The sequence below is a fragment of the Bos indicus genome, chromosome 1 (genome assembly GCF_029378745.1).
Source record: "Bos indicus isolate NIAB-ARS_2022 breed Sahiwal x Tharparkar chromosome 1, NIAB-ARS_B.indTharparkar_mat_pri_1.0, whole genome shotgun sequence".
In the NCBI taxonomy this organism is placed as follows: domain Eukaryota; kingdom Metazoa; phylum Chordata; class Mammalia; order Artiodactyla; family Bovidae; genus Bos; species Bos indicus.
Genome location: NC_091760.1, coordinates 144,694,032 through 144,722,025, shown reverse-complemented (window position 1 = coordinate 144,722,025; position 27,994 = coordinate 144,694,032). Strand labels below are relative to the sequence as shown.

The window sequence follows — 27,994 nt, the reverse complement described above, 5'->3', positions numbered from 1 at the left end:
GGTGGGGGGATGACCACCAGCCCGCCCGCCCTCCCCAGGTTTCCAGAGATTGACAGCACTCCACAGTCAGGTGATTTTATTCCTAGAAAAGGTGACAAGCTCTGCTCAGCCCCGGCGGCCAGTGCACACAGAAGCAGGGTCACAGTGAGGTCCACAGGGTAAGCCCTCCCACTGCCTTGGGCCCAGGGCAGGTGAGGGTACAGGGCCGCCTAGGAGAGAGGCTCCAGGCCACATGGGGTGCTGAGGCAGAGGGGCAGCCATGTCCAAACACAGATGCCAGCGCATGCCCCTGCACTGGAAGGGGGTGCCCAGGGTGCTCTGTCCCAGGAGAGAGCTGAGAGGGCAGCAGAAAGGAAGTGGGGCAGTGAGAACCCTGGAGCCTGCACGGCCCTGCGGCCCACAGCCCCTGCCCGCTCACCCGCAGGGTCCAGCAGCCTGGCCCCGAGGAGCTGGGGGAGGCGGGTGCAGGGTGAGCGGGGCGTGGACACAGCTTCAGAAGCCCGTCTCAATGCTGAGGGTGCGGCGGGTGACGTGCTCCAGCTCCCCGGACACGTAGTCAGCCATGCTGATGCGGTAGTGTGCCAGCATCTTCAGCATGAGCCGCAGGTTCAGCCACCACTGCTCCCGGGGCATGCGGTGCCTGGGGCGGGACAGGGTCAGTGTCAGAGGGTGGGCTCAGGGGTGGGACTGGCAGTGCCTGCGGCGGGGCGGGGTCAGGGTCAGGGGGCGGAGGCAGGGGAGGGGTAGCTCCCAGGCGCGTCCCTTTGGGACACCTGGCCACTGTGTTGGGGTCCTGTCCCTCTGGGGCCCACACCCAGGAGGGCTCAGCAGATCAAGTACACCCTCAGACCTGACCATCACTGACCTCTACCCTCTCACCCTCACCCTCTACCCTGTCGGTGGTGGACAGGCAACCCTGTGGGGTCAGGGCTGAGTGTGGCCACACCCCTCTCCCAGCACATTCGCCCCAGGCAGGTCTGGGCCCTGCGGTCCACCCTCTCTTTGGAGGGACTCACTCAAAGTCGGTGTCTTTCTTGAGCTCGGTGACAGGGCTGAAGGCCACCACTTTCTTCTGCAGGCCAATCACGCAGGCCGAGTCAGAGGCATTGGCAAACACCCGCCCTGTGGACATAGGCATGTGATGGCAGCCCCACACCAGGGATGCCAGCAGAGGGCAGGTTGGGCCGGCTGCTGCCTGCCCCCACTTACCATTGCGATAGACTGCCCGCAGCTTCTCCGACATCCAGATTATGGCTTTCACCCCGAGCTTGGTACCATAGTTCCGGTCAAAGGGGGTGGGAGCTCCACCCTGGAAACACAGTGGGTGAGGTCAGGTTCTGGCCTTTGGGGAGCCGTGGGAAACACAGTGGGTGAGGCCAGCTTCTGGCCTTTGGGGAGCCGTGGGGCCACAGGCAGCCCCAGCCCTGGCCTGAGCCCAGCATCCTGGCCTGACCATGACCTAGGTGAGCCCTCCCAGAGAGTTCTGACACCCCATCCCCTCGGCCTATAGCAACCCAGCCCCTTTCTCCATCCCACATTTGGCCCAAAGGCCACCTCCAGAGGCCGGGTAGTGGGTCGCCAACTCATCGACTGGGAGGCTTCTGTGGGCCCCTGCATCCAGCAGACAGGTCCCACCACTAGTGGGCAAAAACCCCTGGGGAAGGGGTGCCTTGTGGGTGCACACAGCTCTCACGTCTGGCTGGGAACCCACAGCATGGGTCTCACCAAGACACAGCCTGGGTCTCCTGCCTGTGCAGTGGGCGATGAGCACTCGGGTCAGGGGTGTGCGGATGAAGCAGCCCCTACAGCCAGGTGCCCCACAAGGAGGGGCATGGAGAAGTGTCCTCGCTCTGCTGCAGCCCCCTGGGCCCCTGGGCACAGGTGTCAGGGAGCAGCCTTCTGGAATCCACGTCCCCACACCTGCTGCAGGTGGCCCAGGACGTTGGTCCTGCAGTCAAACACGCCCTTGCCCTCGGAGGAGTAGAGGTTGTACAGGAACTCTGTGGTGTAGTGCTCATGGCACTTCTCGTTCCTGGAAGAGGAAGGTGGGACCTGAGTCTCAGGGATGCTGAGCCCACCCCTGTGGGCTGGCCCACAGGCTCGAAGGAAAGCTCGACCCCACCACCACTGCCTAAGCCCCCATCCTCTCTCTGCCCAGCTGCCCCTCAGCAGCCCTGACCCACAGCCCAGGGGTCAGGAAGCTCCCACCCCCAGGCCCTGTGGGCTCGCCTGCAGCCTCACCGGAGTACCAGGCCCCGCTGGATCTCTGTCTTCATCTTCTCGGTCATGTGCTCCACGTTGGCCTGCAGAGGGAGGACCAACCACAGTGAGTGAGGTCGGTGCATCAGTCAGCACTGCCCACCCCCTCCAGCAGCTGCGGGCTGTCCAGGAAGGAACGTTCCAGAATACCCGACAGGCAGGGCCAACATGACCCAGGTCCACCTACAGGGGCAGGCTGGTCCTGCAGGCCCTGAAGGACTAGGAGGGCTGGTGCGGGGGTGGGCCAGTGGCTGGACAGTGAGGCCGGGTGGGAAAGCCACAGCGGGGGGAAGGGGGGCTGCATGGAGGTGGGGGCGAGGGGGTGGGACTGCATGGGGTGGGGGGGCTGCACAGGGGTGGGGGGGCTGCACAGAGTAGGGGTGAGGGGACTGCACTGTGGGGGAAGGAGTGCAGGGGGTCATGGACTGGGTCCCCTTGAAGGCGATGAGTCCCCAGCCTTCTGGGCCGTGGCTCCTTGGCTGGAGTCCCAGCCCCTTCAAGTGGTCTGCAGCGGGAGGAAGGGCGGGGGCTCTGCTCACCTTTAAGTCTTGAATGTTGAAGGGATCCTCGAAGACATAGGCAGCATCGGCGCCCACAGCAATGCCAGTCACAGTGGCCAGGTAGCCGCAGTAGCCACCCATGGTCTCCACGATGAACACACGGCGCTTGGTCCCCGAGGCCGACTGCTTGATGCGGTCACAACTCTGGGGGCCAGGGGGCAGTCAGAGACCGCCCTTCAGGCCGCAGGGACCCACGACGCTACAGGGACTCAGGTCTCTGGCCCAAGCTGAGGACCAAGGTGGAGGCAGGGAGGGGCTGGGACAGCCCCTGCCCTGTGTGCCAGGGTGCTGGCAGGCCTCACCATGAACCTCCCCTTGGCCACACAGAATCGAATTCCCAGTCTGGGCAATTCTGCCCCCAGGACGAGGAGGGATCACTAGAGTGTGGTGGGTGGAGGCCAGGGGCGCTGCCAGGAGGCTCTCCCTGACCCTGGGCCAGGGACATACTGAGCCTTAATCTGCCAAAGCGGGAGACATGCCTGCCACGTCAGGGTCATAAACAGGGGCCCAGACAGCACATGCAGTGAGGGCTCTGCACACACTAAGGATAACGTGACGCCTGATAACAATCCTACCTCTGAATGGTTCAAGGAAATGCGAGTATTGGATAAAGAACTGAGGAAAGAGAACCAAAACAGATGAGCAGGTCACTGATGTCTGAACTGTGAGCATCAACCCCAGATGACAGATGAAGAGCAAGGTGGAGGAGACGGCCACAGTGTTTGTAAAGAGTCTGTGTCCCACATATGTAAAGAGCACTTACAAATAAAAAAGAAAACGTGCCCAGAGAAAAATAGGCAAATGGTGGAAAAAGATAATTTCCAAAAACCCATAAATGGCCACCAATAAATGCATGGAAAATGTTCACCTGCACCAGAAATCAGAATTGTGAACTGAAATAGAATCCTATCTTCCCCCACCTGGTGAGGTTCAGGGGCACCAGAAGTTTCGGAAGAGCAGTGGGTGCAGTGACCCACAGCCAGTGCAGATGGAGGCTGGATTCTAAGAAAACCCCTGAGGATCGTGGTATTCTGGGATGGGGGAAGTAGGGGTGGGCAGTTTGGGGTCTCCTTTAGTCTCTTGTTCCATTTGTATTTTCTTCTTCATCTAATAATATGTAGCACTTATTACAGCAGCACACCCTCTTCCAGCTTCTGATCCCCCAAATGGAGGTGCTGGAACCTCAGGGGAGCTGGGTTCATGAGAGGTAATAGGGTGGGAAAGGTCTGGAGAGTGAGAGAGTCAGGGGGACGCCCCTGGGGAGCTCAGTGGGGCAAGCCTGCTGGGACCCTCCCCCATCCCGGAACAAGGCTCCCACCTCCCACGTCCCAGCCAGAGCCCTGGGTACCCCCAGAGCCACCATGTGGCTGCTTCACCAGACAGAACCATGGCTGGATGTCCACACCAGTACAGCAGCAGCTCAGTTAGGTCGGCTGCAGCCCTGCCCACCATCATCCTCACACCCTATCACCCCACAGCCACTCCCCCCCGGTGCCATCCACGAGGCCTCGGGGGGCAGCCGGGTCCTGCCCACTCCCCACATGGTCCACCAGCCTCGGTAGGGCCCCGTACCTGTCCTATCTGCTCGGCAGCCCCTCTGCGCGCTCCCCACTCCCAGCCAGCCCCCGGCCCACGCCCAGCCCGCACCTCCATGGCGGCGTTGACGGCTGTGTCGGAGCCCAGGCTGAAGTCCGTGCCTGGCACGTTGTTGCTGATGGTGGCGGGGATGACGCACATGACGATGCACAGCTCCTCATAGCGCCCACGGGCCTCCACCAGCTGCAGCACCCCCTCGTAGGCCTGTGGGGATGGGGGGCTCAGGCCCGGCCCTGGAGAGGCTGGTCTGGGGGCCAAGGCCAGAGAAGGGGCCCCTGGGTCCTGCTCCCCACGTGCGTGCGGGGCTGGGCACCTGAGCCCACCTGCCCCCACCCTCAGGGCCGAGACCAGGTGGGCCCCACCCAGGAGCTCTGTAGCCACCGTCCCCAGGAACTGGACTCCAAGGAGGGCAGGAAGGAGGCCAGCTGCCGTGTCCCCGACCCACTCCACCCATTCTGCAGGCGCTCAGGTTCCTCCAGGAGATGGCAGGAGTCGATGTCTGTCATGTAGGGGGGCTGAGCGAGCACCAGCGTCACATGGACACGCCCCCAATACTCAGAGCTCTGCTGAGAGCCCTCTGGACTGGCCCCTCGCCAGCAGGAGACTGAGGCCCTCGGCCACTTGGTCCTCCTGCCTGGGTTGCCCCCGCATGCTCCCCTGCGGCCCCCTCACCTCAAAGCCCCCGATGACCAGCAGGGCGTGGATGTTGTGAAGGCGGATGTTTTCCACAATTTTCTCCATGAAGCCTTTGGGCAGCGTCCTGCAGAAGATAAATCAGATGGATACGCGAGTCTGCACAGAATGCCAGGCTGGAGGGACACACGTCCACAATGTCTGACCACAGGAGAAGGTGGGCATGGGACCTGGCAATGTGATTATTCCCCATTAGAGGGGAGGCAGAGGTGAGGCATGGGTGGGTGGGGGTGAAGGGACCACCAGCAGGACAGGTGGCCTGGCACCTGCCAGGGCACTGGCCACTGCCCTCCCCACACCTGGGCTGTAAGCCTCACTTCCTGCCCGAGGGGGTGCCTTCTGCAGGCTGGGTCACCTTAATAGCCATCCTCTACACAGGTGCCCTCAGGGAAGCCCCCGGCAGCAGGGTCTGTGTCCCACTCTAGACAGGCCACCAGCCAGGGAGGACCCAGCCTGTGGCCACCGGGCTGGTTTCTCTGACATCCACACCCCACCCAGTGGCCAGCTGCTCACCTCTTTGTCCCCAGCATGGAGCCACCACGCCCCAGCCAGCCGGCCACGTCATGCCAGCTCACTTCTTGCACCTGTAGGGGGAGGCATGGCTTCAGGAAGCAGGCCAGGGCACTTGCCCACTTCTCCACAGATGACAAGCCTGTGCTCAGAAGTGCACGTCCTTGGGGGAACAGAGGCCAGGCCAGGGACTGACCCTCCAGCCGCAGGTCGGAGCAGGGTCTCGGGGGCTGACCTAGGCTGAGGTGGATCCAGCTGTGCCCCCGCCACTCCGGGGAGCAGGCCCAGCCTTTCCCCGTGCCCACATTGTGAGTCCTTTGGTCCTTGTGTGTTTATAAGCCAGCCGGGGACGTAGCCTAAGCTGACCAAAGGCAAACAGGCGCACCACCACAGGCTGGGCTCCCCACCGGCCTCGGGCACGGCCTCACCTACCTGGTTCTTGGCCAGGCCTTCAAAGCCGTCATGCACAACGTACACCGTGTGGCCCTGGGAGATGCCAGAACGCACCGCCGAGCGCACGGCCGCGTTCATGCCGGCTGCTGGGGCCCCCACGTTCAGGATGGCCAGGGAGAAGTTGGTCTTCAGAGAAGAGGGAGAGACAAACACATGGGCACAGGGCGGGGGGGCCGCTGACCCAGACGGAAGTCAGCAGACAGCAGCTTCCGGAGAAAGGGCCCCGGTCCTCGGGCCAGCCTGGACACCGTCCAGGGACTGGACTCCCCCGGGCGTGACAAACACCTGTCCTCCTGATCCCATAACAGGAGGGTCTGTGTCCCGCTGAAGCCTCCTGATGCTCAGCTCAAGACCACCCGAGCTACCGTGCAGGCCCCGCCCACAACCCGCACAGTCCTGGGCCAAAGGCAGGAGCAGGACTCCAGCCGCTGTCAGTCAAGTGCAGCTGGGACCACAGTCAGTGCCTGCCAGTGGCAGTCACCCCACGCTCAGGGCTCAGCGCCCCAGAATATCCTTGGTGAGCAGCACAAGGGGGCCACCGCAGCCACAACAAAGTGCAAAGAAGCAGGCGACGCCAATTTCGTATTAATGGTGGTGTAGTCGCTAAGCCGTGTCTGACTTTCTGCAACCCCACGGACCGTAGCCCGCCAGGCTTCTCTGTCCATGCGATTTCCCAGGCAAGAATACTGGAGTGGGTTGCCATTTCCTTCTCCAGGGGATCTTCCTAACCCAAGAATCAAACCTGAGTCTCCTGCATTGCAGGCGGATTCTTTACCAACTGAACCACCAAGGAAGCCCTTTAATATTAATAATTAATAGTAATACAATGGTTAGTTTAACCTGATAGAACCAATGTGTCATCGCCTCAACTCGGAATCAATGTAAGAAATCAGGTCTTTCACACCCATTTCTCCTGCTGCTCCTCAGACCCAACATCTGTGGGGCACGCAGGCACCCCACTAGGGACAGCCACGTTCCCAGCACTCAGCAGCCACGTGTGGCCACTGGCTCTGCTGGGCTGTGTGGCTCTGGTGGGTCCTGGTAACACCAGCCTGATGCCCCAGAGGTGGTCATAACCCAGAGGATTCTGGAAGGAGATGTGGACACCACTCTGCCTTGCCTGGGAATGCTGCCCACCCCCAACCAGCTCTTGGGATAAATGGGGGTGGGTGGGCCAGGACCCCACCGTCCAAGATTGTCTTGGTGTGACCCTTTCTTTGTCCCATGATTTCAGAGATGGATCCTGCTGTTGTCCTTATTTGGAAGAGAGACCATTTCCTGAAGTTTTTAGCTGTTTGGGAACATGTCTTAATACTCTTGAGAATCCCTTGGACAGCAAGATCAAACCAGTCAATTCTAAAGAAAATCAGTCCTGAGCATTCATTGGAAGGACTGATGCTGAAGCTGAAACTCTAATACTTTGGCCACCTGATGCGAAGAGCTGACTCACTGGAAAAGACCCTGATGCCAGGAAAGACTGAAGGCAAAAGTGAAGGGGGCAGCAGAGAATGAGATGGTTGGATGGCATCACCAACTCAATGCACATGAATCTGAGCAAACTCTAGGAGACAGCGAAAGACAGGGAAGCCTGGAGTGCTGCTGTCCACGGGGTCTCAAAGAGTCAGACACGACTGCGCAACGGAACAACAGCGTAACCCTGGAGCCCTGCTCTCCAAGGCAACCTGTGGGCCTGACTCAACCTTCAGCCATTTGATAAGCGACAGGCCAGTGTGATCCCCAGGCCCAGACACAGGCTGTTGGGGCCTACTGGTCAAACAGAGGCCGAGCCTGCCCTCTCAGCCCGCAGTTCAGACCCCAGACAGGAGGGAGGGTCCCGGTTCCCTGAGCAGGGGCGGCTCCCTACTCCCTGAGCCAGGTTGTGGGGGAGCTGGCAGGTGGAGGCTGCAGACACAGACAGGCATGGGCTCCGCAGCCCGCTCTCACCTTCTCCTTGGAGATCTTCTGGTGGGAAAGCAGCTTGTAAATATTCCAGTTGTTCTCAAAGCTCCTGGAAAGGAAGCGGGTCATGCACGATGCAGCCACAGCCGAGCAGCCTGGCCCAGCACAGCCACAGCCCAGCCCAGAATGCAGCCTCCGAGGGGCCAAACACGGGCATGGCCCACTTCCCCACTCTTGTCGCCATGGAGCCTGGCTGGGTGCCATCGCCAGGCAGCAGAAATCCCTCTAAACCGCGTTCCCAATGCCCCCTCAGCAAAGCAAGTGCCCGCGTTCAGCCAGCATGGACTCTGCAGCTCCAAGGCCAAGGGACCCAGAGGAAACAGACCTGTGGATCCAGTTGACCTGGCCCCGGGCCTGCCCCCACTGCTTCCTCCTGCGGTCTCCCCTCCCCCTGCCCCCTCCCCAGGCCCCCTTCCTGACCCTACCTGTGCAGTGTTCCACACACACACCCAGCCCTGCAGGCTGCCCGCCTGCTTCCTGGTCACAGGGACCGTCACGCCCCATCTCCTGCATGATGCATGCCCTAGGAGAGGGGCTCAGAGCGCCACCTCTGCAGGTGGGCACGTCCGCGTGTCAGGGTCAGGGGGTGGCCATGGGCAAGACACTCGGAGTCTGCTGGGGGCCCCACAGAACAGACCACTGCCCAATGTGGGGCCCGCCAGGCCCTCACCCGCCTCGGAGCTGGATGGCCTCGTCAAACCTCTTCTCGTCCATGGCCTTCTGCACCTCCTTGGTCTTAAAGCAAACAAGAAGCACAGGCTGGAGACAGGGGTCTGGCACACTCAGCTGAGAGGGGTCTGGCCCAGACCTGCCGGGCAGCCGTCACTGCTGGCAATCGGGAGGTCTAAGGGCAAGGGGACCCCATCTGGCCTGCTGGATCCTCCCCTCCCTGGAAGGGGCACCTGGGCCTCACTCCTCCTAGGAGCGAAAGGCGAGGCAGTTCTGGCCCCCAGGCTCACACCACCGATGACCAGCCTGCCCCAAAGCGAGGCCCCATGAGGTCACTGCAGGAGGCTGTTCCAGGAGAAGCGCCGGGGCAGCCCCTCTCTGCTGCCAGCCTGCCTCCCCTGGGCGGGCTCCACTGCAGAAGGGGAGCCAGTGCCCACATTTCCACCAGCCTCCCAGCCTCTCTCTGCCCTCACCTCCCGCTCCCCTTCCCGCAGTGGCCCCTTCTCTGACAACACAAGATGTCCCAGTGGTTCTGGCCCCTCGCTTCCCCTTCACCTTCTCATCTGCACCCCGCCCAGTGCAAGACCTGTCCCAGGCCACTGGCTCAGGAAGGCTAAGTGACCTTGGCTCCCCCCAGGGTCGTGCAAACTCCAGCTCACCAGAACCCCACAGGCTCAGCAGCTCCCTGCAGCCCCCCACACCGCTCTTGGGACTTGTCTCACCTGAGGCATCTGCTGACACCTCCCTCCCCCTGGATGACTGCAGGCCTTGGACACCCTGAGGCCTGCTGAGGTGAGCAGCAATGCACCAGGGTGGGCACACCAGGAGGTGGTGCTGCGTGAACCGCCTGCTCCCTGTCACACATGTGGGGGAGCAGCAGAACTCCGAGAGGGATGGGCTGGGGGCCCTCACAGCAGGCCTGCTGGCTGGGCCCTGAGAGGCCTGGAAGGGCAGGCAGCTCCATGTTGTGGTGGGGAGCACAGCAGAGCCCAGCAGAGCACGAAGGCCCCGGCACCTCCTCACCCTGGGCACCCTGGGCAGGCCAGTGCTCACCATCTGCACACACTCCATGAGGGGCAGCCGCACGGACTGGTTCCCCGAGAGGCTGACCACGCAGGCCGGCGTGTCGGGCGTGGCCTCCAGCAGCGCCATCACCGCCTCCATGCCCATCTTACTGCTCTAAACAGGGAGAGGTTGGTAGAGCTCAGGCAGGTGCAGCCGGGAGGGAGCCAGCCCCATGACACACACGTCCCTCGGCAGACCCACAAGGCCTCAGCCCTCAGATCCTGCCCACCACACACACACACATACACACACGCACTTGTGTGCTAGAAGCTTCTAGAATAAGTGGCACCATTTATTCTAGAAACGCTGACTCCACGTGGTCATCTTTCACCTCCACCAGCACCATTTCCAGGTCTCAGCAGCCCTGCTGGAGGCTGTGGCACCTGCACTCCGGTTGCAGCCGCAGGGCTGGACCTGGGTTTCTGGGGTTCTTTCCACTATGATGAGGTTTCTCATTTCCGGCCCCTCTGCCAAAGCTGTTCTGATGTGGGTGCAAATGGGGGCATGGTCTGGTGGGCTGGACCAGCTAAAACAGGTAAGGACTGCCCTCCGTGGGGACAAACCACAAACTTGGGTCCCAGCACAGACAGCGGGAACACACAGGTGCGTGGGGAGCGAGGCCTGTGGCTCCACTGGGCGAGACAGCATGTCCCTGCGTGCACCACGCCGGGCCTCCCACACTGGCCGGGTGAGTGTCGGGAACAGCCTTGGAGGAAAGGCCCCGCGTCTCCCGGGAGCACCTCAAGCCGGCCCCCCTGCTGTAACTCCCTGTGGGCCTGAGCTCGGGGACCAGCAGCAAGCTGCTCCTCCTGTGGCTCCCTCCCAGGCATCCTGTGTCTCCATCAGCATCCGCAGAACCGGAGGCCCAGGCACAACTCCCACCTGCCCCGCAGCCTCCACGCCCTTCCCCAGGATGACCAGGGCCTCACAGGCAGGCGCTTTCCACCCAGGGGCCTCCCTGACTGAGTCCCTGTCCCCCTGTGGCTGCAGCAGTGTTCCCGCCCTGCAGAGGGTGAGGGGGGACCAGCAACGATCAGGACACCGATGCCCCCTCGGGCCAGGACCCAGCGCCTGGGCCCTGGAGCTGAGGCACCCAGCCCACTGGCCAGACTCAGAACAACCTGACATCCGCTGCACCCCAGCCCTCCTCCCCAAAGTCCCATCAAAGTCATCGCCAGGAGGCTGGGGAGCCTGGGCTGCCAGGCCTCGGTCTCACTATGAACACTGGCGGCAGTGAAAACACATGCACCCAGGCATCACACGCACCACGCCACCCGTGCACGCACAGCCAGCGCCAGGGCGAGGCCCCACCTACCAGGATGCGGTCGAACGCCGAGGGGGTCCCTCCCCTCTGCACGTGGCCCAGCACAGTCACACGCGTGTCGAAGCCCAGTCTCTGGACCACCAGCTGCTCGTGGGGACAGAGAAGCAGGGCCTTGGGTTTGCCACACCTTCCCCACTGGGCAGGGCCACCTCATGGCCCCCAGTGCCCTTCCCTCCCCTGTCCCCCATCCGCCTCAGGGACTTCAGGGTGTCAGAACCCCAGCGGCCCTGCAGAGCTGGCCCAGCCTGAGTGTGCAGGGGGCTGTTTCCATGTGTGTGTGTGGCGCATGCTCCTGCGTGTGTGGGTGTGTGTCTCCATGTCACCATGGCTGTGTGTGCCTCTGTGTCACCGTGGGGGCGTGTGTCTCCATGTTACCATGGCTATGTGTGTCTCTGTGTCACCGTGCGGGCGTGTCTCCGTGTCACCATGGCTGTGTGTGCCTCCGTGTCACCATGGGGGCGTGTATCTCCGTGTCACCATGGGGGCGTGCTTCTCCCTGTCATCGTGCAGGCGTGTGTCTCCGTGTCACCATGGCTGTGTGTGCCTCCGTGTCACCATGGGGGCGTGTATCTCTGTGTCACTATGGGGGCATGCTTCTCCCTGTCACGGTGCAGGCGTGTGTCTCCGTGTCACCGTGGGGGCATGTGTCTCCATGTCACCACGGCTATGTGTGTCTCCGTGTCACCATGGCTGCGTGTGTCTCCGTGTCACCATGGCTGCGTGTGTCTCCGTGTCACCGTGCGGGTGTGCCTCTGTGTCACCATGGCTGCGTGTGTCTCCGTGTCACCGTGGGTATGTGCCTCTGTGTCACCATGGCTGTGTGTGCCTCCATGTCACCATGGCTGCGTGTGTCTCCATGTCACCATGGCTATGTGTGTCTCCGTGTCACCATGCGGGCGTGCCTCTGTGTCACCATGGCTGCGTGTGTCTCCGTGTCACCGTGGGGATGTGCCTCTGTGTCACCATGGCTGCGTGTGCCTCCGTGTCACCGTGGGGATGTGCCTCTGTGTCACCATGGCTGCGCCTCTGTGTCACCATGGCTGCGTGTGTCTCCATGTCACCATGGCTATGTGTGTCTCCGTGTCACCATGCGGGCGTGCCTCTGTGTCACCATGGCTGCGTGTGTCTCCGTGTCACCGTGGGGATGTGCCTCTGTGTCACCATGGCTGCGTGTGCCTCCGTGTTACCGTGGGGATGTGCCTCTGTGTCACCATGGCTGCGCCTCTGTGTCACCATGGCTGCGTGTGTCTCCGTGTCACCGTGGGGATGTGCCTCTGTGTCACCATGGCTGCGTGTGCCTCCGTGTCACCATGGCTGCGTGTGCCTCCGTGTCACCATGGCTGCGTGTGTCTCCGTGTCACCATGGCTGCGTGTGTCTCCGTGTCACCATGGCTATGTGTGTCTCCGTGTCACCATGCGGGCGTGCCTCTGTGTCACCATGGCTGCGTGTGTCTCCGTGTCACCATGGCTGCGTGTGTCTCCATGTCACCGTGGCTATGTGTGTCTCCGTGTCACCATGTGGGCGTGCCTCTGTGTCACCATGGCTGCGTGTGTCTCCGTGTCACCATGGCTGCGTGTGTCTCCATGTCACTGTGCGGGCGTGCCTCTGTGTCACCATGGCTGCGTGTGCCTCCGTGTCACCATGGCTGCGTGTGTCTCCGTGTCACCATTCGGGTGTGCCTCCGTGTGTTCCCGCATGCATGCCGGGTTGTAGGAGCTCGTCATGGCCTCCAGCCCCTGTGCGTCAGCCCCGCCAGACACTAGCAGGAAGCCCAGAGCGCACTGTAGCGGCAGACGGGCCAGTTCCTGGCAGCACCTGACGGGACTTGAGGACAGGGTGGGTGGCCAAAGTGAGGGGCATGGAGGCTCCCAGGGACTGTGCCCCATTGGGGGATGGGGGCCCAGGGCCCTGGGGTAGAACCAGGCAGGTGGGGCAGGTCACAGTTAGGAAGGAGCCCCCAAAGCCCCAGCTGTTCTGTTATGAATCTGATATGCATGGGCGGTGGGCACCCCTGTCACTGAGGGGCTGGCAGGGGCTAGACTCAGCCATTGGGACCACTGGTGGGGGACTGGACGGGGCTCCTAGGATGGGGGGCTGTGCTGAATGAAGACTGGAAGCCAGAAGATGCAGGGCTCCCGGCAGGTGGGGCCACACTTCAGCCTGGGGGCCCAGGGCTTCTCAGAGGGTCCCAGCCATGCCCACTCCACATCTGGCAATCGCTGGGGCTGAGGACACTCCCTCCTGGGGCCAGGGTTGGGGCCCCAACAAGAGTACGTGGGGACTGGAGATAAAGGGGAGCCCCCTCCAAGGCCCTGCCAATCCCACATGACCCAGGGGTTCACTCACGTCCTTCACGTAGCGGGACGAGATGGGCTTCCCGTTGCGGTCGATGGCGCCCTCAGCAATGATGATAATGTTGAGGCGGGACCCTCGGCTCCGAGTCTGGGTCAGAGACACCCCAGGGCTCAGCCGCCAGCCTGCAGACACCTGTCCCCAGACACCTGTCCCCAGACACCTGGAGCCCTCCGTGGGGTCCACGCCTCAGGGTTCATGTGGGCGAACCAGGACCCTGCTGCCCCACCTGGGGTTGGGGATCAGGGAGGAGGAACTTGCAGGGGGCTAGGGGACTGGAGGATTCCTGCCCACCTCCCACTCCCCAGGCTGAGGGAAGCCTTCCTGCCTCAGCTGGTGAGGATGAATTAGCATCACTCCTTGTTGCAAATGAGAGGGTCTTGGGGGATTTAAAAGTGCTTTTCACCTATTTCCTCAACAAACATTTGTAAGAGTCACTCTGATCCACCAGCCCCTGTTGGCCCCACAGCACTAGAAGAAAGTGACAAAGACAGGATCGGAGTAGCTCCTGCAAGGCATGGGTGCAGAGGGGACGGGGAGCCAGGCATGGAGGGCTGCCTGGAGTAGGTGGTGGTGGTGCAGTGCAGTGAAGCCGCCAGAAGGGCCCACACCTCCCCTCCTCACTCACTGCAGCCCAGGAGGTGGGCAGGGCAGAGGGTGACACCTGCATGTAACAGGTGGGGAAACTGAGGCTCAGGGAAGCCCTGGGGGGTGGGGCTGGGGTGGGGCTGAGGGCCTTACACAAAGCAGGAAAGCAGCAGGGTGTGTGAGCCTGAGTCCAGGCCACTTCCAGGAAGACCAGCCCCCAGTTCTCAGCAAGTAGGTCAAAAGCAAGGCTAAGGTCAGCCAGGGACCATCACCCTCAGAGCGGTGCTCCACCCATTGAGGCTACGTGGCCACTCGGGGGTACAAGGACTCCAGCCAAGGAGAGGACACAGGCCTCTGGCCAGCCTCGCTGCCAGGCTCAGTTCAGTCCCACCCTTGCCTTCCCTGGGTAAGGTTCCAGAAGGCAGTCATGACCCTCAGCCCCGCCCACTGTCCTGGGCAGCAGGGACACAAAGCCCTGGGTGGTGGGGGTGGCGGGCAGGGGCGGAGCATTCACCAGTGGATGGGAGTGAGGCCACCTCCTTGGTCACATGGGGAGAGGGACACGCAGGAAGCATAGGGCTTGGCTCTGACCGCCCCCAGGACGCCGGAACAGCAGGCCCAGCCCCAGGCAGCCTCCACGCTCGTCCTGCCCTTGGGCCAGTTTGCAGAGGACATTATGGGTGGACACAGCCTGTTAGGGCCCCAGATTGGGCCTGAGCGTGAACTTGGGAGCACAGTCTCAGGGGCTCCCCGGCTTCGAACCCAGACCACAGCCCCTGAGCACCACCTCATGGAAGGGTACCTCCCACCCCTGTCCTAGCCCTCCTGTCCACCACTGAGCCCTGGCCTAGCCAAGTGGCCAGTTTATTCCAGTTGGCGGCTTTGGGGATCCCTACCTAGGCCGGAGAATCTGCCTGTTCTGTGCCAGAGGCCGCAACTTCATCTTGAGGGGCCAGAGAGCTGCGTCTGGGCGCCCTGGCTCAGGTGCCCCCGCTCACCCCTCCTGGATGAGCCTCAGCCCTGCTGCTCCCACCCCCACGAGCCCCTGCCGCAGGCCCCTGTGCGCCTACTTCACAAGGCCATCCCCCCAACTCGGGCTCAGCAGTCAGGGCGCCCAGGAAGCCAGCTTGACCGTGTCCCTGCTCCTGCCGTGCTCACAGCAGGGACCCTGGGAGAAGACCCTCAGCCGCTCACCTCGCCGAGCCGCTCACACATGAAGTTCTCCCAGCCGTCCTCAGGGGGCGCCTCAGGGATGAACAGCCAGTCGGCCCCCGAGGCCAGGGCAGACACCAGGGCCAGGTACCTGCAAGGGCAGGAGGGGGTGGGGCTGCAGTGGGTGGACCCCCACCCAGCACCCCAGACCCTGAGCCCAGGGTTACAGAGCAGGTACAGCTCTGAGCGGCAGCCAGCCCCAGAGTCAGGGCTCCCAGTCCCCACCCCGGCTCTCACACCCAGAAAGTCAAGGGAGCACCCGCCATGGGCGGGGCACCGAGGAGGTCCCGCATCCTACCCCAGCTCCCCAGGAGCCCCGGGCCCCCGCTGACCGGGACCGCCCCTTACCCGCAGTGCCGTCCCATCACCTCCAGCACAAAGGTCCTCTGGTGGCTGTGGACACAGAGAGGACAGCAGGCATCAGTGCCAAGGCCCCCAGAGCAGCCTGGACTCCTGTGTCCCGCCACCCACAGCCCCAGCTCAGCCAAGAGCACGCCTGGGGGACACAGAGGGCGCGGGGGCAGCCCAAGGACAGGCAGCCTTTGTCCTTCCCAGGGCGGCCAAGTCTCTGCACTAGGAGTCACCTCTGTTGGGCTCACACCCGGTGTCAGACAGGTTTTCACTGATCTTCTGTTCCTGAGGCTAAAGGCCATTTGCCTGGCCTGGGCTTGGCTGTCTTAGCTAGCAGCTGAGGACCCCTGCGGGATGCACCATTGCCCAGGGCCACAGGAGCCCCGTATGAGCCGTGGCCCACCCAGGGCTCAAGGGAACCTGGCAGGGTAGGGACCAGACCCAAAGGCCTTTTTGCTCACCCCACTGTTAATCTCCCTCCAACTGGGGGCTGAGGGCAGCCAGCACAGACCCCTAGGGATGGAATCACACTGACAAGCTGTTGACTCTGCAGAGCGGCCACCTCAGCCCCTGGCTGGGGGACGGGATCCTGAGCTTGCTTGCTGGGTGGCCTGGCCGGGTGGAGGCCTCGCTAACCTCTGGGCAGTGGTGGTGATGGCGTCGATGACTTCCATGATGCGGTGCAGCGCCGAGTCTGTGCCGATGGTCATGTCGGTGCCACAGAAGTCATTGTCGATGGAGCCCACCAGCCCCGCGATGTTCAGGTGTGAATAGGTCTGAGCCGTGCCCTCTGAGATCTTGCCTGGGAAGAAGGGGCCAGTCCGGCTGCAGCCTCCGTGCCTCCACCCAGCTCCCGTGGCCACAACATGGGGCTCAGACCCTGATCCCTATCACCTCCCTCAGCCCACCCGCAGTGCAACCTGATCAGGCCCTCAGGCTCGGCTTCCCCTTCCCCAGGTCCTGCAGCAGGGGTCCCAAGTGTGGAGAGGGGAGCAGTGGCTGGACCACTAGAATCGAATACAGACTCATCCCCTACCCAGAGACCCCCAGGGAAATCCTGGAGTGTGCACCCCTCACTTCCACGTCCCCATGAGTGGCACAGAACCAAGGGAGCTCCAATAGGCCACTTTCCAATCGGGGATCCCCAGGACTTTACATCTTATGTTACCAGATTTTAACTACCATGCTTCTGCCAACTAGGACAAGCCCATAACCAACATCCAGGAACGAATCCCGCAGCGCAGGTAGGGCAGCCTGGGAACTGCCGTCTAGCCCCAGGAGGCCTCACTACTGGCCAAACTCGGAGCATCAGGTGAGCACCTCCCACCCTGGCCCGCACCTCCTGGAGCGCCCAGGCCCCTCCTCCCAGCCAGCAGCCAGGCGGCCTCTCACCTCCTCTGGTCCTGCCCACTCCCTGCCCTCGAGCTGCTGTGTCCGGGCTGGGCCGCAACCCACCTTCGCTCACCAGCTCCTCCAGGAGGCTGCCCCACTCGCTGCGGAAGATGTTGGCCCCAGTGAGGCTGCCGTCCCCGCCGATGACGCACAGGTTGGTGATGCCGCGCTGGACCAGGTTGTAGGCGGCCGCCCGGCGCCCCTCCCGCGTGGTGAAGGCCTTGCAGCGGGCGCTGCCGATGACGGTGCCGCCCTGCATGGAGGAGGGGGAGCCTGAGCCAATGGGGCATGGCAGGAGCCTGGGCACTGGGCAGGGGAACTGGGGACCCCAAAGAACTAAGAGGGCTGAGGCCAGGGGCTCCTCAGAAGCCTGGGCAGGTGTCCCCTGCTCCCTGGCATGTCTCCTCATGTGTGCGAGGAGGAGACTGTCCACACCAGGCTCAGGGAGCTCGACAAGGCAAGGGGCGAGCAGGCTCTGAGATCTGTAAGGTGCACACAGATACAAACGTGTGCACGCGCACACACACGCACACATGTGCACCATGCACGCGCACATGCGTGTACTCTGGTGGATACGTGGGGAGCCAACACAGGGACCTGCCTGGGCAGCTCACGCCAGCATCCACGTGGCCCCTCCCTGCTCAGCCTTGGCCGGGGTCCCCAGACTGTCCCACGAGAACACCTGTGGATCCCCTGCTCTCAGCCAGGTGGAGAGGACAATGTGCCCCGGCCACGCCATGCTGCTCCCAAGACCAGGAGGCTGGTTTCAGACTTCACGGAAAATGCGAGTCAGAGCTGCCCCTGGCCTAGCCTGCTCCCTCCCGGAGCCCCTCCAGCTCCTCCGGCCCCTCTTGCCCGCTTCCCCTTGCTCCTGCCCCCCCCACCCCCTGTGCTCTGTGCCGCTCCTCACTCCTCCCCAAACACCAGCTCCTCCCACATCCTTAGTGCCCAGCTTTCATGCAGCTTCACTTCCCAGCTAACACTTGGCCTAACACCCCTTCCCTGGGTGCTGTCTCAGGACAGAAGGATGGCCACCCTCACACACAGGGTCGGAGCAGAGCGACAGCTGGACCCAGGCCTGAGGCAGGACGGCTGTCCTTCTTGGACCCCTGGGGTGGAGGACGAGGTATCCAGGCTGCCGCAGCCCCACCCATGACGGGGTCAGGGAGCACGGCTCCAGAGCGGGGGAACAGGGGACGGGGTCTGACGAGGCCCACGAACAGGGCTCGTCTGTGCCCTGCTGGATCCACCAGGCCTCGATAAACCGGCCAGTTCCCAAGGGTGCCTATAGAGCACAGTGCCCTGGGAATGTCCACCATGGGCGGGAGGGGTGGGTAGCACCTCAGGGTTGGCCGTGCCTGGATGACCCTGGGTCCAGGCCCATCACCACTGCTCTGCTGACCCATGTGTGGCTCGTGATGACAACAGATCACTTCAGTAAGCAGGTGTCAGCTGGTGGCTCAGGACACAGAGGTAACAGGCGCCCCACAAAGGTCCCTGCTCTTGGGAGGACTAGGGTCTCCCCATAGACCCCTGGTTCAAAGACCTCCTTGCCTAGGAATCCCTGACCCCAGGGGGGCGTTGAGCTGCTCAACCCCCACCCTCACTAAGTAGGATGATAAAGGGGAAGGCGGGGGAGGCGCCGAGAGGCTGAGGCCGCGCAGGCCCCCTCCAGGGGGCCCTCTTCAGCCTGCAGCTGGAAGCTGAGACATCTGGGGCCTTCCCAGCCCTGTGATCTCTGAAACCCACCACCTCCCACCCCCGTGACCCCAAGGCAACTGGATGGCACAGTCAGCCTGGAGCCAATCCCCTGAGGGATGGTGTGTAGCCTGTGTCCCTAAGTGTGCATGTCCCCCTGTGTGTGTCTGTCTCTGTGTGTCTATGTGTCTGTGTGTATCTGATATGTGCACATGTGTATCCCCCTGTGCGTCCCTCTGTGTGTCTCTCTGTGTGTGGCTGTGTGTCTCTGTGCGTCTGTGTGTGTATCTGATATGTGCACCTGTGTGTCCCTCTGTGTGTCTCTGTGTGTGTCTGTCTCTGTGTGTGTCTGTGTGTCTCTGTGTGTGCGTCTGTGTGTGTCTCTGATATATGCACCTGTGCATCCCCCGTGTGTGGCTGTGTGTCTCTGTGTGTGTCTGTGTGTCTCTCTGTGCGTCTCTGTATCTCTGTGTGTATCTGATGTGTGCACCCGTGCATCCCTCTGTGTGTGGCTGTGTGTCTCTGTGTGTGTCTGTCTCTGTGTGTGTCTGTCTCTGTGTGTGTCTGTCTCTGTGTGTGTCTGTGCATCCCTCTGTGTGTGGCTGTGTGTCTCTGTGTGTGTCTGTCTCTGTGTGTGTCTGTGCATCCCCCTGTGTGTGGCTGTGTGTCTCTGTGTGTGTCTGTGTGTGTGTACCTGTGTATCCCCCTGTGTGTCCCTCTGTGTGTCTCTGTGTGTGTCTGTGTGTCTCTCTGTGCATCTCTGTATCTCTGTGTGTATCTGATGTGTGCACCCGTGCATCCCCGTGTGTGGCTGTGTGTCTCTGTGTGTGTCTGTCTCTGTGTGTGTCTGTGCATCCCCCTGTGTGTGGCTGCGTGTCTCTGTGTGTGTCTGTGTGTGTGCACCTGTGTATCCCCCTGTGTGTCTCTCTGTGTGTCTCTGTGTGTGTCTGTCTCTGTGTGTGTCTGTCTCTGTGTGTGTCTGTGTGTCTCTCTGTGCATCTCTGTGTCTCTGTGTGTATCTGATGTGTGCACCCGTGCATCCCTCTGTGTGTGGCTGTGTGTCTCTGTGTGTGTCTGTGTGTGTGCACCTGTGTATCTCCCTGTGTGTCTCTGTGTGTGTCTGTCTCTGTGTGTGTGTGTGCATCCCCCTGTGTGTGGCTGTGTGTCTGTGTGTGTGTGCACCTGCGTATTCCCCTGTGTGTCCCTCTGTGTGCTCACGTGCCTGTGTGTGTCTGTCTCGTGTGTCTGTCTGTCCCTCTTTGCGTCCCTCTATGTGTCTAAGTGTCTGTGTCTCTGTGTGTGTCTGATATGTGCACCTGTGTAACCCTTGTGTGTGTCACTGCCTGTGTCTGTGTGTGTGCATCTGTGTACCCCCTTGTTGTTCCTCCATGTGCCCGTGTGCATGTCCCGGCACGCACACGCGCTCACAGCAGGGAGGGTCCCAGGCTCACCAACTGGATGATGTTGGAGACGCTCAGCCAGTTGGCCTGCTTGATGTTCTCGCCGCCCTCCACGAGGCCTTCATAGCCCTGAAAGTGAGAGGACAGGCGTGAGATGGGTGCCCATGGCTGCAGAGAACATTGCCCACGGGAGCAAGACGCATGGAACCTCGGCCAAAACCCCATCTGGCAGGAAGCAGGCCCAGGGGTCCTGAGTGCAGAGGCCCCTCCACTCCCAGGGCCTTGGGGGACGAAGCTGAGTCGGCTGGAGTCAGGGGTGTTACGGGACAAAGCTGGGGTTGGCTGGAATCAGGGGTGTCGGGGGAGAGGCCTGGCACCCAGAGAGTCTCCCGGAGCACCCTCTGCAGGGCCTGCAGGATGGCGTATTACAGAGCGCGACTCGCTCGGCAAAGTGCCCCTGTCACAGGCACACCTTCTGATGCGTGTCCATGAGCTGCACCTGGGTCACACACCAGGGTCGGAACCAGAACCAGTCAGTGTCCTGTGGCCCCTCTGCCCTGCCAGGACCCTCTCCTCCAGAGGTGCCCACTGCTGTGCCTCCTGGGGCACCAGCGAGATTCAGAAATGACAGGCACAGCATCCACTCTGTCTGGCCTCCCTCTCTCGGCTGGGTGACTGTGCGGCCCCACAGCACCACGTGAGGCTGTGACTGCTCACTGCCGTGTGGGAGTCCCCCGAGCAGGCCCAGTGTACGATCTGTTCACCGTTCGTGGACCTCCGGAGGGATCCGGTTTGGGAATATTGGACATAATGCTGCGAAGAACACGTTTGCGTCACTGGGTGTGCGGCCAGCCTCTGACGGCACTGCTACCCAGAGCCCCACGTGCTGTGGCACCTCGTCCGTCAGCAACACGGACAGGGCGGGCCTCCGGGCACCTCTCCCCCAGTGCCAGGCCCTGCTGGTCTCCACCCTGGAGGCTGCATGTGGCCCCTGAGGTGGGCTCTCCCCTGAGCGCCGCTGACGAACCCACTGACGAACCCTGTTATTTCCCATAAGCCACTGGCCGCCTGGACAGCCGGCCCTTCTCATCAGCAGGAGCTCTATACAGTCTGGGCCAGGCCACGTGCTTTCACAAATGGTGAGAAGACAAAGCACCACCAAGCGCCATGTATACACCCTCCAGGAGCCTGGCCTTGGACCCACCCCACCTGATCGGAGACGACTTGTCCACAAAACTCGGCCACTCCTTGAAGAATCTCACCCTGCTCTTTGGAAGGTTCTAGACTATTATCGGGACGTGGGTCCCACCCACCCGGCTCCTGAGGCCACGGGTTCCTGAGGCCCTGAGGAGATGGCTCCCCAGACACGACCAAAGACTTTGAGGACTCTGGCCATCTGAGCCCGGTCTGAGGGTCTGGATCCCGCAGGAGGGAGGGGCCTGCAGAAGTGTCTGCCCATGTGTCCATTCAGATGGCCCCGTACAGCCAAGGCTGGGAAGTCACGCCTGACCTGGGTCAGGGTGAAGGGACAGGGACGCAGACATGCCCAAGGTGGGAGGAGGAAGCTCTGGGGAGAGCAGAGCAGGCCGGGGTTCCTGCATTCTAGTAAAGAGTGAAAACAAAGTAACACAGTTCACAGGGTGTGAGGGAATTCCAGGGCCGCCCACATGTGTGTGTGTCTATGTATCTGCTGCAAGTCTGAAACAAGGATTTAGGGGGATAGGAATGGGGAGGGTGGAACAAAGGGCAGCCCCAGCTTCTGCAGAACAAAGCAGAACAATGATTCTCTGTTGCTTTGCACAGGGAGGCTGTTTGCTAGAGTGACTCAAGCTCAGGTTAGGCGAGGAGGGTGCAGGAGGGCTGGGGGTCAGAGGACGATGGGCTGAGGTCCTGGCCTCAGAAGAGGACCACAGCTTCATGCCCTCCTCTCTTTCAAAGGACACACCCGCGCCCAAGAACCCAGCCTGAAGGCAGGCTCCACCCCACAGCTCAGAGCCAGGGCCCCGCCCCATCCACTGTGCTGACCAGCCCCTCTCTGGGCCTGGCCCTCAGGCTGAACAAGGACCAGTGACCCTGACAGAACAGGGTCCCGCATCCCTCCTCCCTTCCCCTCCCCCAGTGTTCCCCGGCCGCCAGAGCATAGGGCCCACCCACCAGAGTCTGGGGCGAGGACCCCTGCACCTTACCTCGTAGATGAGGAAGACCTTGGCCCCCACGTAAATGCCCATACGAGTCACGGCTCTGACAGCGGCATTCATGCCTGCAAGGGGTCAGGGAGACGCCTATCAGTGGAGACACAGAGTGTGGGGGAACCCCGGACCACCCATCCCCGCATCTCAGGGAGCCCAGCCAAGGGTCTGAGTCCAGCCCGGGGTGAACCGCTAAGGTTGTTTCAGCTTCGCATCTGGAAATATGCCACCCCCAGAGTTACGCCGGGAAGGCCCCCACCAGGCCAACTCCTGAGCCTGCACTCCGGACCCTGCACGGGCACCTACAGACCAGCCACATCCTTTCCGGCCGCATCCTCGCCCAGTGCTCACCTGCAGCCTCTGCTGCTCGGCACAGCCCTCTCCCTGGACCTCAAGGCTCTGACCTGGGGGAATCCCAGCAGGTTGGGGACTTGGCCCCAAGATGAAAGAGGGGGCTGGCGGGACGCAGGAGACAACCGCCTTTCAAACTCTCCGTCATCCTCTGCCAGTGTCTCAGACCACCATGCCGAGCTCCATGCCTGTGGCCCTGGGGCCATGAGGCCCATAGGGGCCTCCGTGAGCCAGGAGAGGAGGGCAGTGCCCCCGAGAGTCAAGGTCTGGCTATTGGAGGTCTGGGGGCCTCAGGCAGTGTAGCTGACTCCGCTGATGCCCCTGCCCCCAACCTGCACTGCACGCCAGGGCCACCAGGCTCGGCGGATCACCTCTCTTCCCTGTCCCCTAGCCCCAATCCCCCAGTCTCCCATCCCCCCACCCCCGTCTACAGCAGCTACCCTGCAGCACAGACTTCGTGGAAAGACAGATGTTCACGGGGAGGAGGAGCAGACAGCTTGTAGGAAATGCTCAGAGGATCTCAGAGGAACCCCAGTTCCCTTCCCTCACGGACAGTCCTGAGACTGAGACCCACAGAAGGCAAAGGGGTCCCTGAGGTCGCTGTGGGGGATCATCGAGTCCCTAAGGTCCCTCCATGGAAGACGCTCACTGTGCTCCTGGGGTCTCATATACAGTCAGGCTCACTAGCACAACTTGAGGGAGCCCCCAAGAGGCTCGAGCACCAGCAGTGGCCCCGGGCGGTGGCCCTGCTGCTGCCTGAGGGTGGGACGCGGCCCTGCCCAGGGAGCAGGCCTCCAAGTGGCCCGGTGGCAGGGCTGCAGCTGTTGCAGGCCTGGACAGGTCAGGTCAGGTACCGGGTCCGTGGCCCTGTGCAGGCACCCAGGGAGGGCCCAGCCCGCATGCTGACTGCCACCTGGCAGGTAGCCAGGTCTGGGGCACATGGACGGCTGAGGGGCTCTGCGCTCGGGGCTCGGGAGCAGGAGCCTGCAATCAGTGGCTGTAGGCATTTTGCCTCAAACCTTCTTACCCGTCACAAAAGATGTCAGCATTAGGAACAGGCGGGGTGGCCCCACATCCTTGGAGAGGAAGAAAATTGGCCAGTCACCTGCCCTGGGTTCCAGCCTGTGACACTGGGTCCGGGGACCAGGTCACAGAGGTGATGTTGGGTCTGACCCCAGGACCACCCCTATTCCCCCAGCCTTCTTCCTGGTGGTCCTGGCTCAGAGCACATCCACATCCCATGATCTGTCCCTAGGCTGTGAAAGCTTTTCCCTGGAAAGGCGGGGCACCAGCTGGAAGTGACCGAGGGCCCAGGAGCCCTGCCCTCCCGGCCCAAGAGCTGATGGAGGGGCAGTGCCCATCAGCTTGGGAATCCCATGGGAGGGCCATGAGGCTGAGACAGCATACAGTACCTCAGGAAGAGCCTGGTGGGCAAAGCCTGCCCCAGTGGGGGCTCATGGCACTGGGCTCCGAGGAGGTCAGCACAAAGGTCACTCTCCAGACGGGAAGCTGGGGTCCCAGAGGGAGGGCGGGGGACTGCTGGGACCCCAGCTGGTGCGGGCAGTGCCTGGAGACACCTTAGAACCCCCACCTTGGGCACAGCAGGCTGCCCCATCCCCACCCAGCTTCTGCTCTCTGACGACCGGAGGGACTCCCTAGGCAGGGGTGCCTGGACATCACAGCCAGCAGGGCACAGAGGCCAGGCGGCCCTGAACCAGCCACATTCAGGGCTTACACACCTGCCTTTATCAAGAGAACTCCATTTCTAAAGAAACCATAACTCGCATGTTCCTGTAATGTATGGAAGTGGGGTTATAGTCACTGAAGTTAGCAATAGGAGCCCAGGGAGCGTAGCCGCCCCCACCCACACACACACCCAGGCTGCTCCAGGAACTGGATCTGGAGGCTAACAGTCCTGCTGCTGGAGGTCAAGGGCTTCGAGCTGTGGGGCTGGTGGAGATGGGGAGGGAGATGAGACAGCTGCAAAGCTGCCCCTCCTGGCCCCCAGCAGGCCCTAGGTCCTGCAGAAGCGCCTGCCCACCTCTGGGGCCTTGGCCAGCCCAGGCTTTCCACTCTCAGATATCTGCCTCCCTGGTCACCCCCGCTGGGGTGAGCCCACTGTGATCTCACTGCAGGCTCAAGGTCCAAGCCCCACCTCTGGTGGCAGGAGGGAGACCAGCAGTTCTGGATCGGGGCTGGGGTGAGGGCAGTGGCTGGAAACCAGGTCACCACCCAACTCAGAGGTTATGGTCATCTCCCTAGCCAGCCTGGTGGGCTTATCTGCAGCCCCAGGGACTGCAAAGGTCCCCATTCTTAGAGTGCTGTACTCAGTCTTGCAGAGGAGAACAAATGACCATATTACGGGAAAACTCTTGACTCTTCGAATGGGATCGTGCCAGCTGCCATGGAGACAGAGGCCTAAGGGTGTGGGCTTCCCTGTAAACCTCACAGTAAGCTGCCTTCCTAAGAGGGCCTTTTTAATTGCCCTTTAAGCTGCTTTTCTTTCTCAAAATAAACCAAGGATGGCAGCCACGAGCCCCAGGGTCAGAGAAGTGAGGAGGAGAGCAGCTGCATCCATTGATGAGCCAGCCCTGGACCCTTGCTCGACCTTCCACCCTAACCTCCCCCACCCTCCGCCCTAGAGTGGGCCAGGGAGACTGCTACCGATCACTTCCTGTTGGAGGAAATGGACACCAACCAAAGTGATGTCAGAGGTGAAAGCACCTGTTCCGAAGGTGATTTTTCATCATAATTAGCTTCCAGAAAAACAAAATGTACAAGAAAGAGGTGATCTGGTCCTGGGGGAACACGGGGCCCAGCAGATGCATGTTTATTCATCAGTCGATGTGAGGATACGGAGCTGGACTGGACAGCTGAGGGAAACTGAGGCCCCAGGATCAGGCTCGGGCCAAGTCATAGAGCTGGTCAAGGCTGGCTCCCCATCACAAGGCTGGCCTCCATTGACCCCAAGAGCAGACTTAAGCGTCTGAGAGTCAAGTGCAGGTCAGGGTGGAGGCCCGCTCTCCACATGGCTGTCAGCCCCACCACACACGGGAGGGCATGTGGGGAGGGCCAAGCGGCACCATCAGGCCCCCAGAGGTCAGCCTCTGTTTGGAAGGCAGTGGTGGGGGTCCCTGAGGGAAAACTGAGAAGCCATTGCCTAGAGCCAGTTCTCTGGAGCAGCGCTAGCGAGAAGGAGTAGCCTCAGGCGGACACCCATGGGCGGGCTCCCAGAACTTACAGAGCAGAAGGGCTCTGCCCCACAGAGAGCCAGCTGGCCCACATCCTCCCCCAGGCATCAGCCTGAGCCCTAAATCAGGGAAGTCTGCGGAAACCTCTCTCACAGCCTCAACCATAAAACCATGTCACAGCCAGGCATCTAGGAGAGTGAGGACAGGGCATGAGGTGAGGGGCCGACGGTCAGCCCAGCCAGAGGCGCACGGGCGGCTACACTCCAGGGCATTCAGGAAGCACTCCCCGTTCCGTGTGGGGAACCAGGGCTGGACTGGCCAAGAGGATACCTTCAGTCAACAGGCTTTGCCCTCAGCTGGCCTGCCTGCCCGGGCCAGCAGCACCTTTGCTGCCAGGGTCCTTTCCGTCCAGCCCCTTGTCCTATTTTGTCTGTGCAGCCACTGAGCTCAGCTCCCCTGCTTAAGTGTATCTCATTTATCCTCCCCAGCCCTCCCTGCAGTGCCGCTGTCACCACGCTGTCACCACGGTGCAACAGGAGCCTGGGTGGAGACCCCCTGCACCCGCACCAGACCTCACAAAGGGTCCAGCCCTCTGGTGATGTGTCTGCCCTCCACACACCTGGCCCTTCCCGTGGTCCAATCTCACAGGATGATGCTTCCCCAAGACCACCCTCCAAGCCCACTCTCCTCCTGCGCGGCCCCGGCCCACCAGCCTTGCTCTAAGAGGGCTCCAGGTGCCACTGCCCAGCAATAGGCAACCGCTCTGGCCACGCAGGGCTGCAGACGTGCAGCAGAGCACACTGCCTGCCACCAGTTCAGAAACGGAGGGCTCAGCCAAACCCGTGGAAGGTCTATGCAGGCGGGGATGCAGACAGCCGCTGACCCCTCTGCCAACCTGGTCTGGCTCCCTCATGAAAGGCCCCTCCTCCATGCTCTCCCCTGCGTCTGAGGGGGGAACCAGTAGTCAGGGGTCTGAGGTAGAGACAAATTAAGCGTCTAGACTTTCTGATCCGGAAGGAGGCACACCAGGCTCACCGTGCAGCCTGAGGGTGCTGGCTCCATCCCTCCCGCTTCCTGGGCTACTTAAAGTCTCTCCCAGGGTTCAAGGTGTGTGGTGTGGCCATGTGGCCAAGCCCCACAGGTGTGACACTAGCCATCCCAAGCCATTGGTCCTGGAGAGCAGTGGTCAGGACAGGACCAGGGTGCCAGGACGGGGCTGCCAAGACAGGCCCCCAGGAAGGGCAATAGCCTGGCTCTGCCAGGTCCTGGCTGCGGGACGCTGGGCAGTCCCCCAGGAAGACCATCGTCTTAGATACGCGGCGTTGAGGACAGGCCTGCACTAAAGAAATGCCCCAGACCCGCCCTGAAGGTGGTGTCTGGGGGAAGCGCTGAGCCCTCGGGTCGTGTTTCAGAACCAGGAAGAGACTGGTTCTCCAGGCCTGCGGTGACTGCCCTGCCCTTGGCGGCCTCCGCTCAGCGTGCATTCCAGGAAATGGGGCTTCTGACACACGTGAACGGGAAGGGGTGCCGGGACCGCCTGGAGCGGAGAGAGCCGGGAGAGCTCCGGGTCGCCGGCCACAGCCGGCCGCACAGACACGCCCCCGGGGGCGGGGGCAGGCGGGTGGGGCGCAGATGCCGTGGTGGGCGGCACGTACGCGGGTACCCGGCGCGCCGGGGAGGATCCAGGACAGGGACGGGGACCTGGGCCGGGAGGACCTGCCGACCGCGCGCCGCAGATCCGGGCCGAGGGTGGCGGGCACGCCGCAGGGACCCGGGGACAGCAGAACCCCCGCCCGCCAGCGACCCGCCGCGCGCCCGCGCCCACCTTGCGCATCACCGCCACTGGTCAGCACGCCGATGGCCTTGCCAGCCCCGGTGGTCCGCAGCTTCTCCAGATCCACGCTGGCCATGGTGGCGCCGACTCTGCCCCGCTCACTGTCCTGTCCCGCGCCGCCGCTGTCGCCGAGCCCGCCCCGCGCCCTGCGCTCCGCCCCGCGCCGTGTGAGGTCACCGCAGTCCACGCCGGGGGCGGCCGGGGAGGAGGGCGGGGCGGTCGAGGCGGGGGCGGGGCCGACGTGCCCGTGCGGATGTCTCCGGTCCCGGCGCGCACCGCACCACCCCCCGCTCCCCCACCCCACTCCACCCCACCCCACCCCGCTCCTGGGCGGAGGGACCGGCGTC

At 62.4% G+C, this 27,994-nt stretch overlaps 1 protein-coding gene across 1 annotated transcript; it reads right to left on the bottom strand.

The window, feature by feature from the left end:
- Positions 1-59: 59 nt before the first annotated feature.
- PFKL (phosphofructokinase, liver type) lies at positions 60-27,797 on the bottom strand. The gene is made up of 22 exons (XM_019963492.2): positions 27,639-27,797; positions 22,269-22,342; positions 20,134-20,211; positions 17,048-17,237; positions 16,229-16,394; positions 15,590-15,634; positions 15,224-15,332; positions 13,436-13,531; positions 11,080-11,172; positions 9,753-9,878; positions 8,701-8,765; positions 8,016-8,079; positions 6,051-6,197; positions 5,622-5,692; positions 5,088-5,175; positions 4,467-4,619; positions 2,799-2,963; positions 2,242-2,303; positions 1,921-2,032; positions 1,210-1,309; positions 1,017-1,122; positions 60-640 (listed from the first exon to the last, which is right to left on the bottom strand). The coding sequence occupies exons 1-22, from the start codon at positions 27,721-27,723 to the stop codon at positions 493-495; spliced, it is 2,343 nt and encodes a 780-aa protein (XP_019819051.2). The 5' UTR covers positions 27,724-27,797; the 3' UTR covers positions 60-492.
- Positions 27,798-27,994: the final 197 nt, after the last annotated feature.

What these genes read in the sequence shown, in the direction of transcription:
- PFKL (XM_019963492.2), bottom strand. Translation starts at nt 27,723, where the DNA reads ATGGCCAGCGTGGATCTGGAGAAGCTGCGGACCACCGGGGCTGGCAAG. An exon ending in GGAGGAGCTGGTGAGCGAAG is followed by an intron (nt 16,395 to 17,047) that starts GTGGGTTGCGGC and finishes CCTTCTTCCCAG; the next exon opens with GCAAGATCTCAGAGGGCACG. An exon ending in GCCATCCAGCTCCGAGGCGG is followed by an intron (nt 8,080 to 8,700) that starts GTGAGGGCCTGG and finishes CTTCCTTTCCAG; the next exon opens with GAGCTTTGAGAACAACTGGA.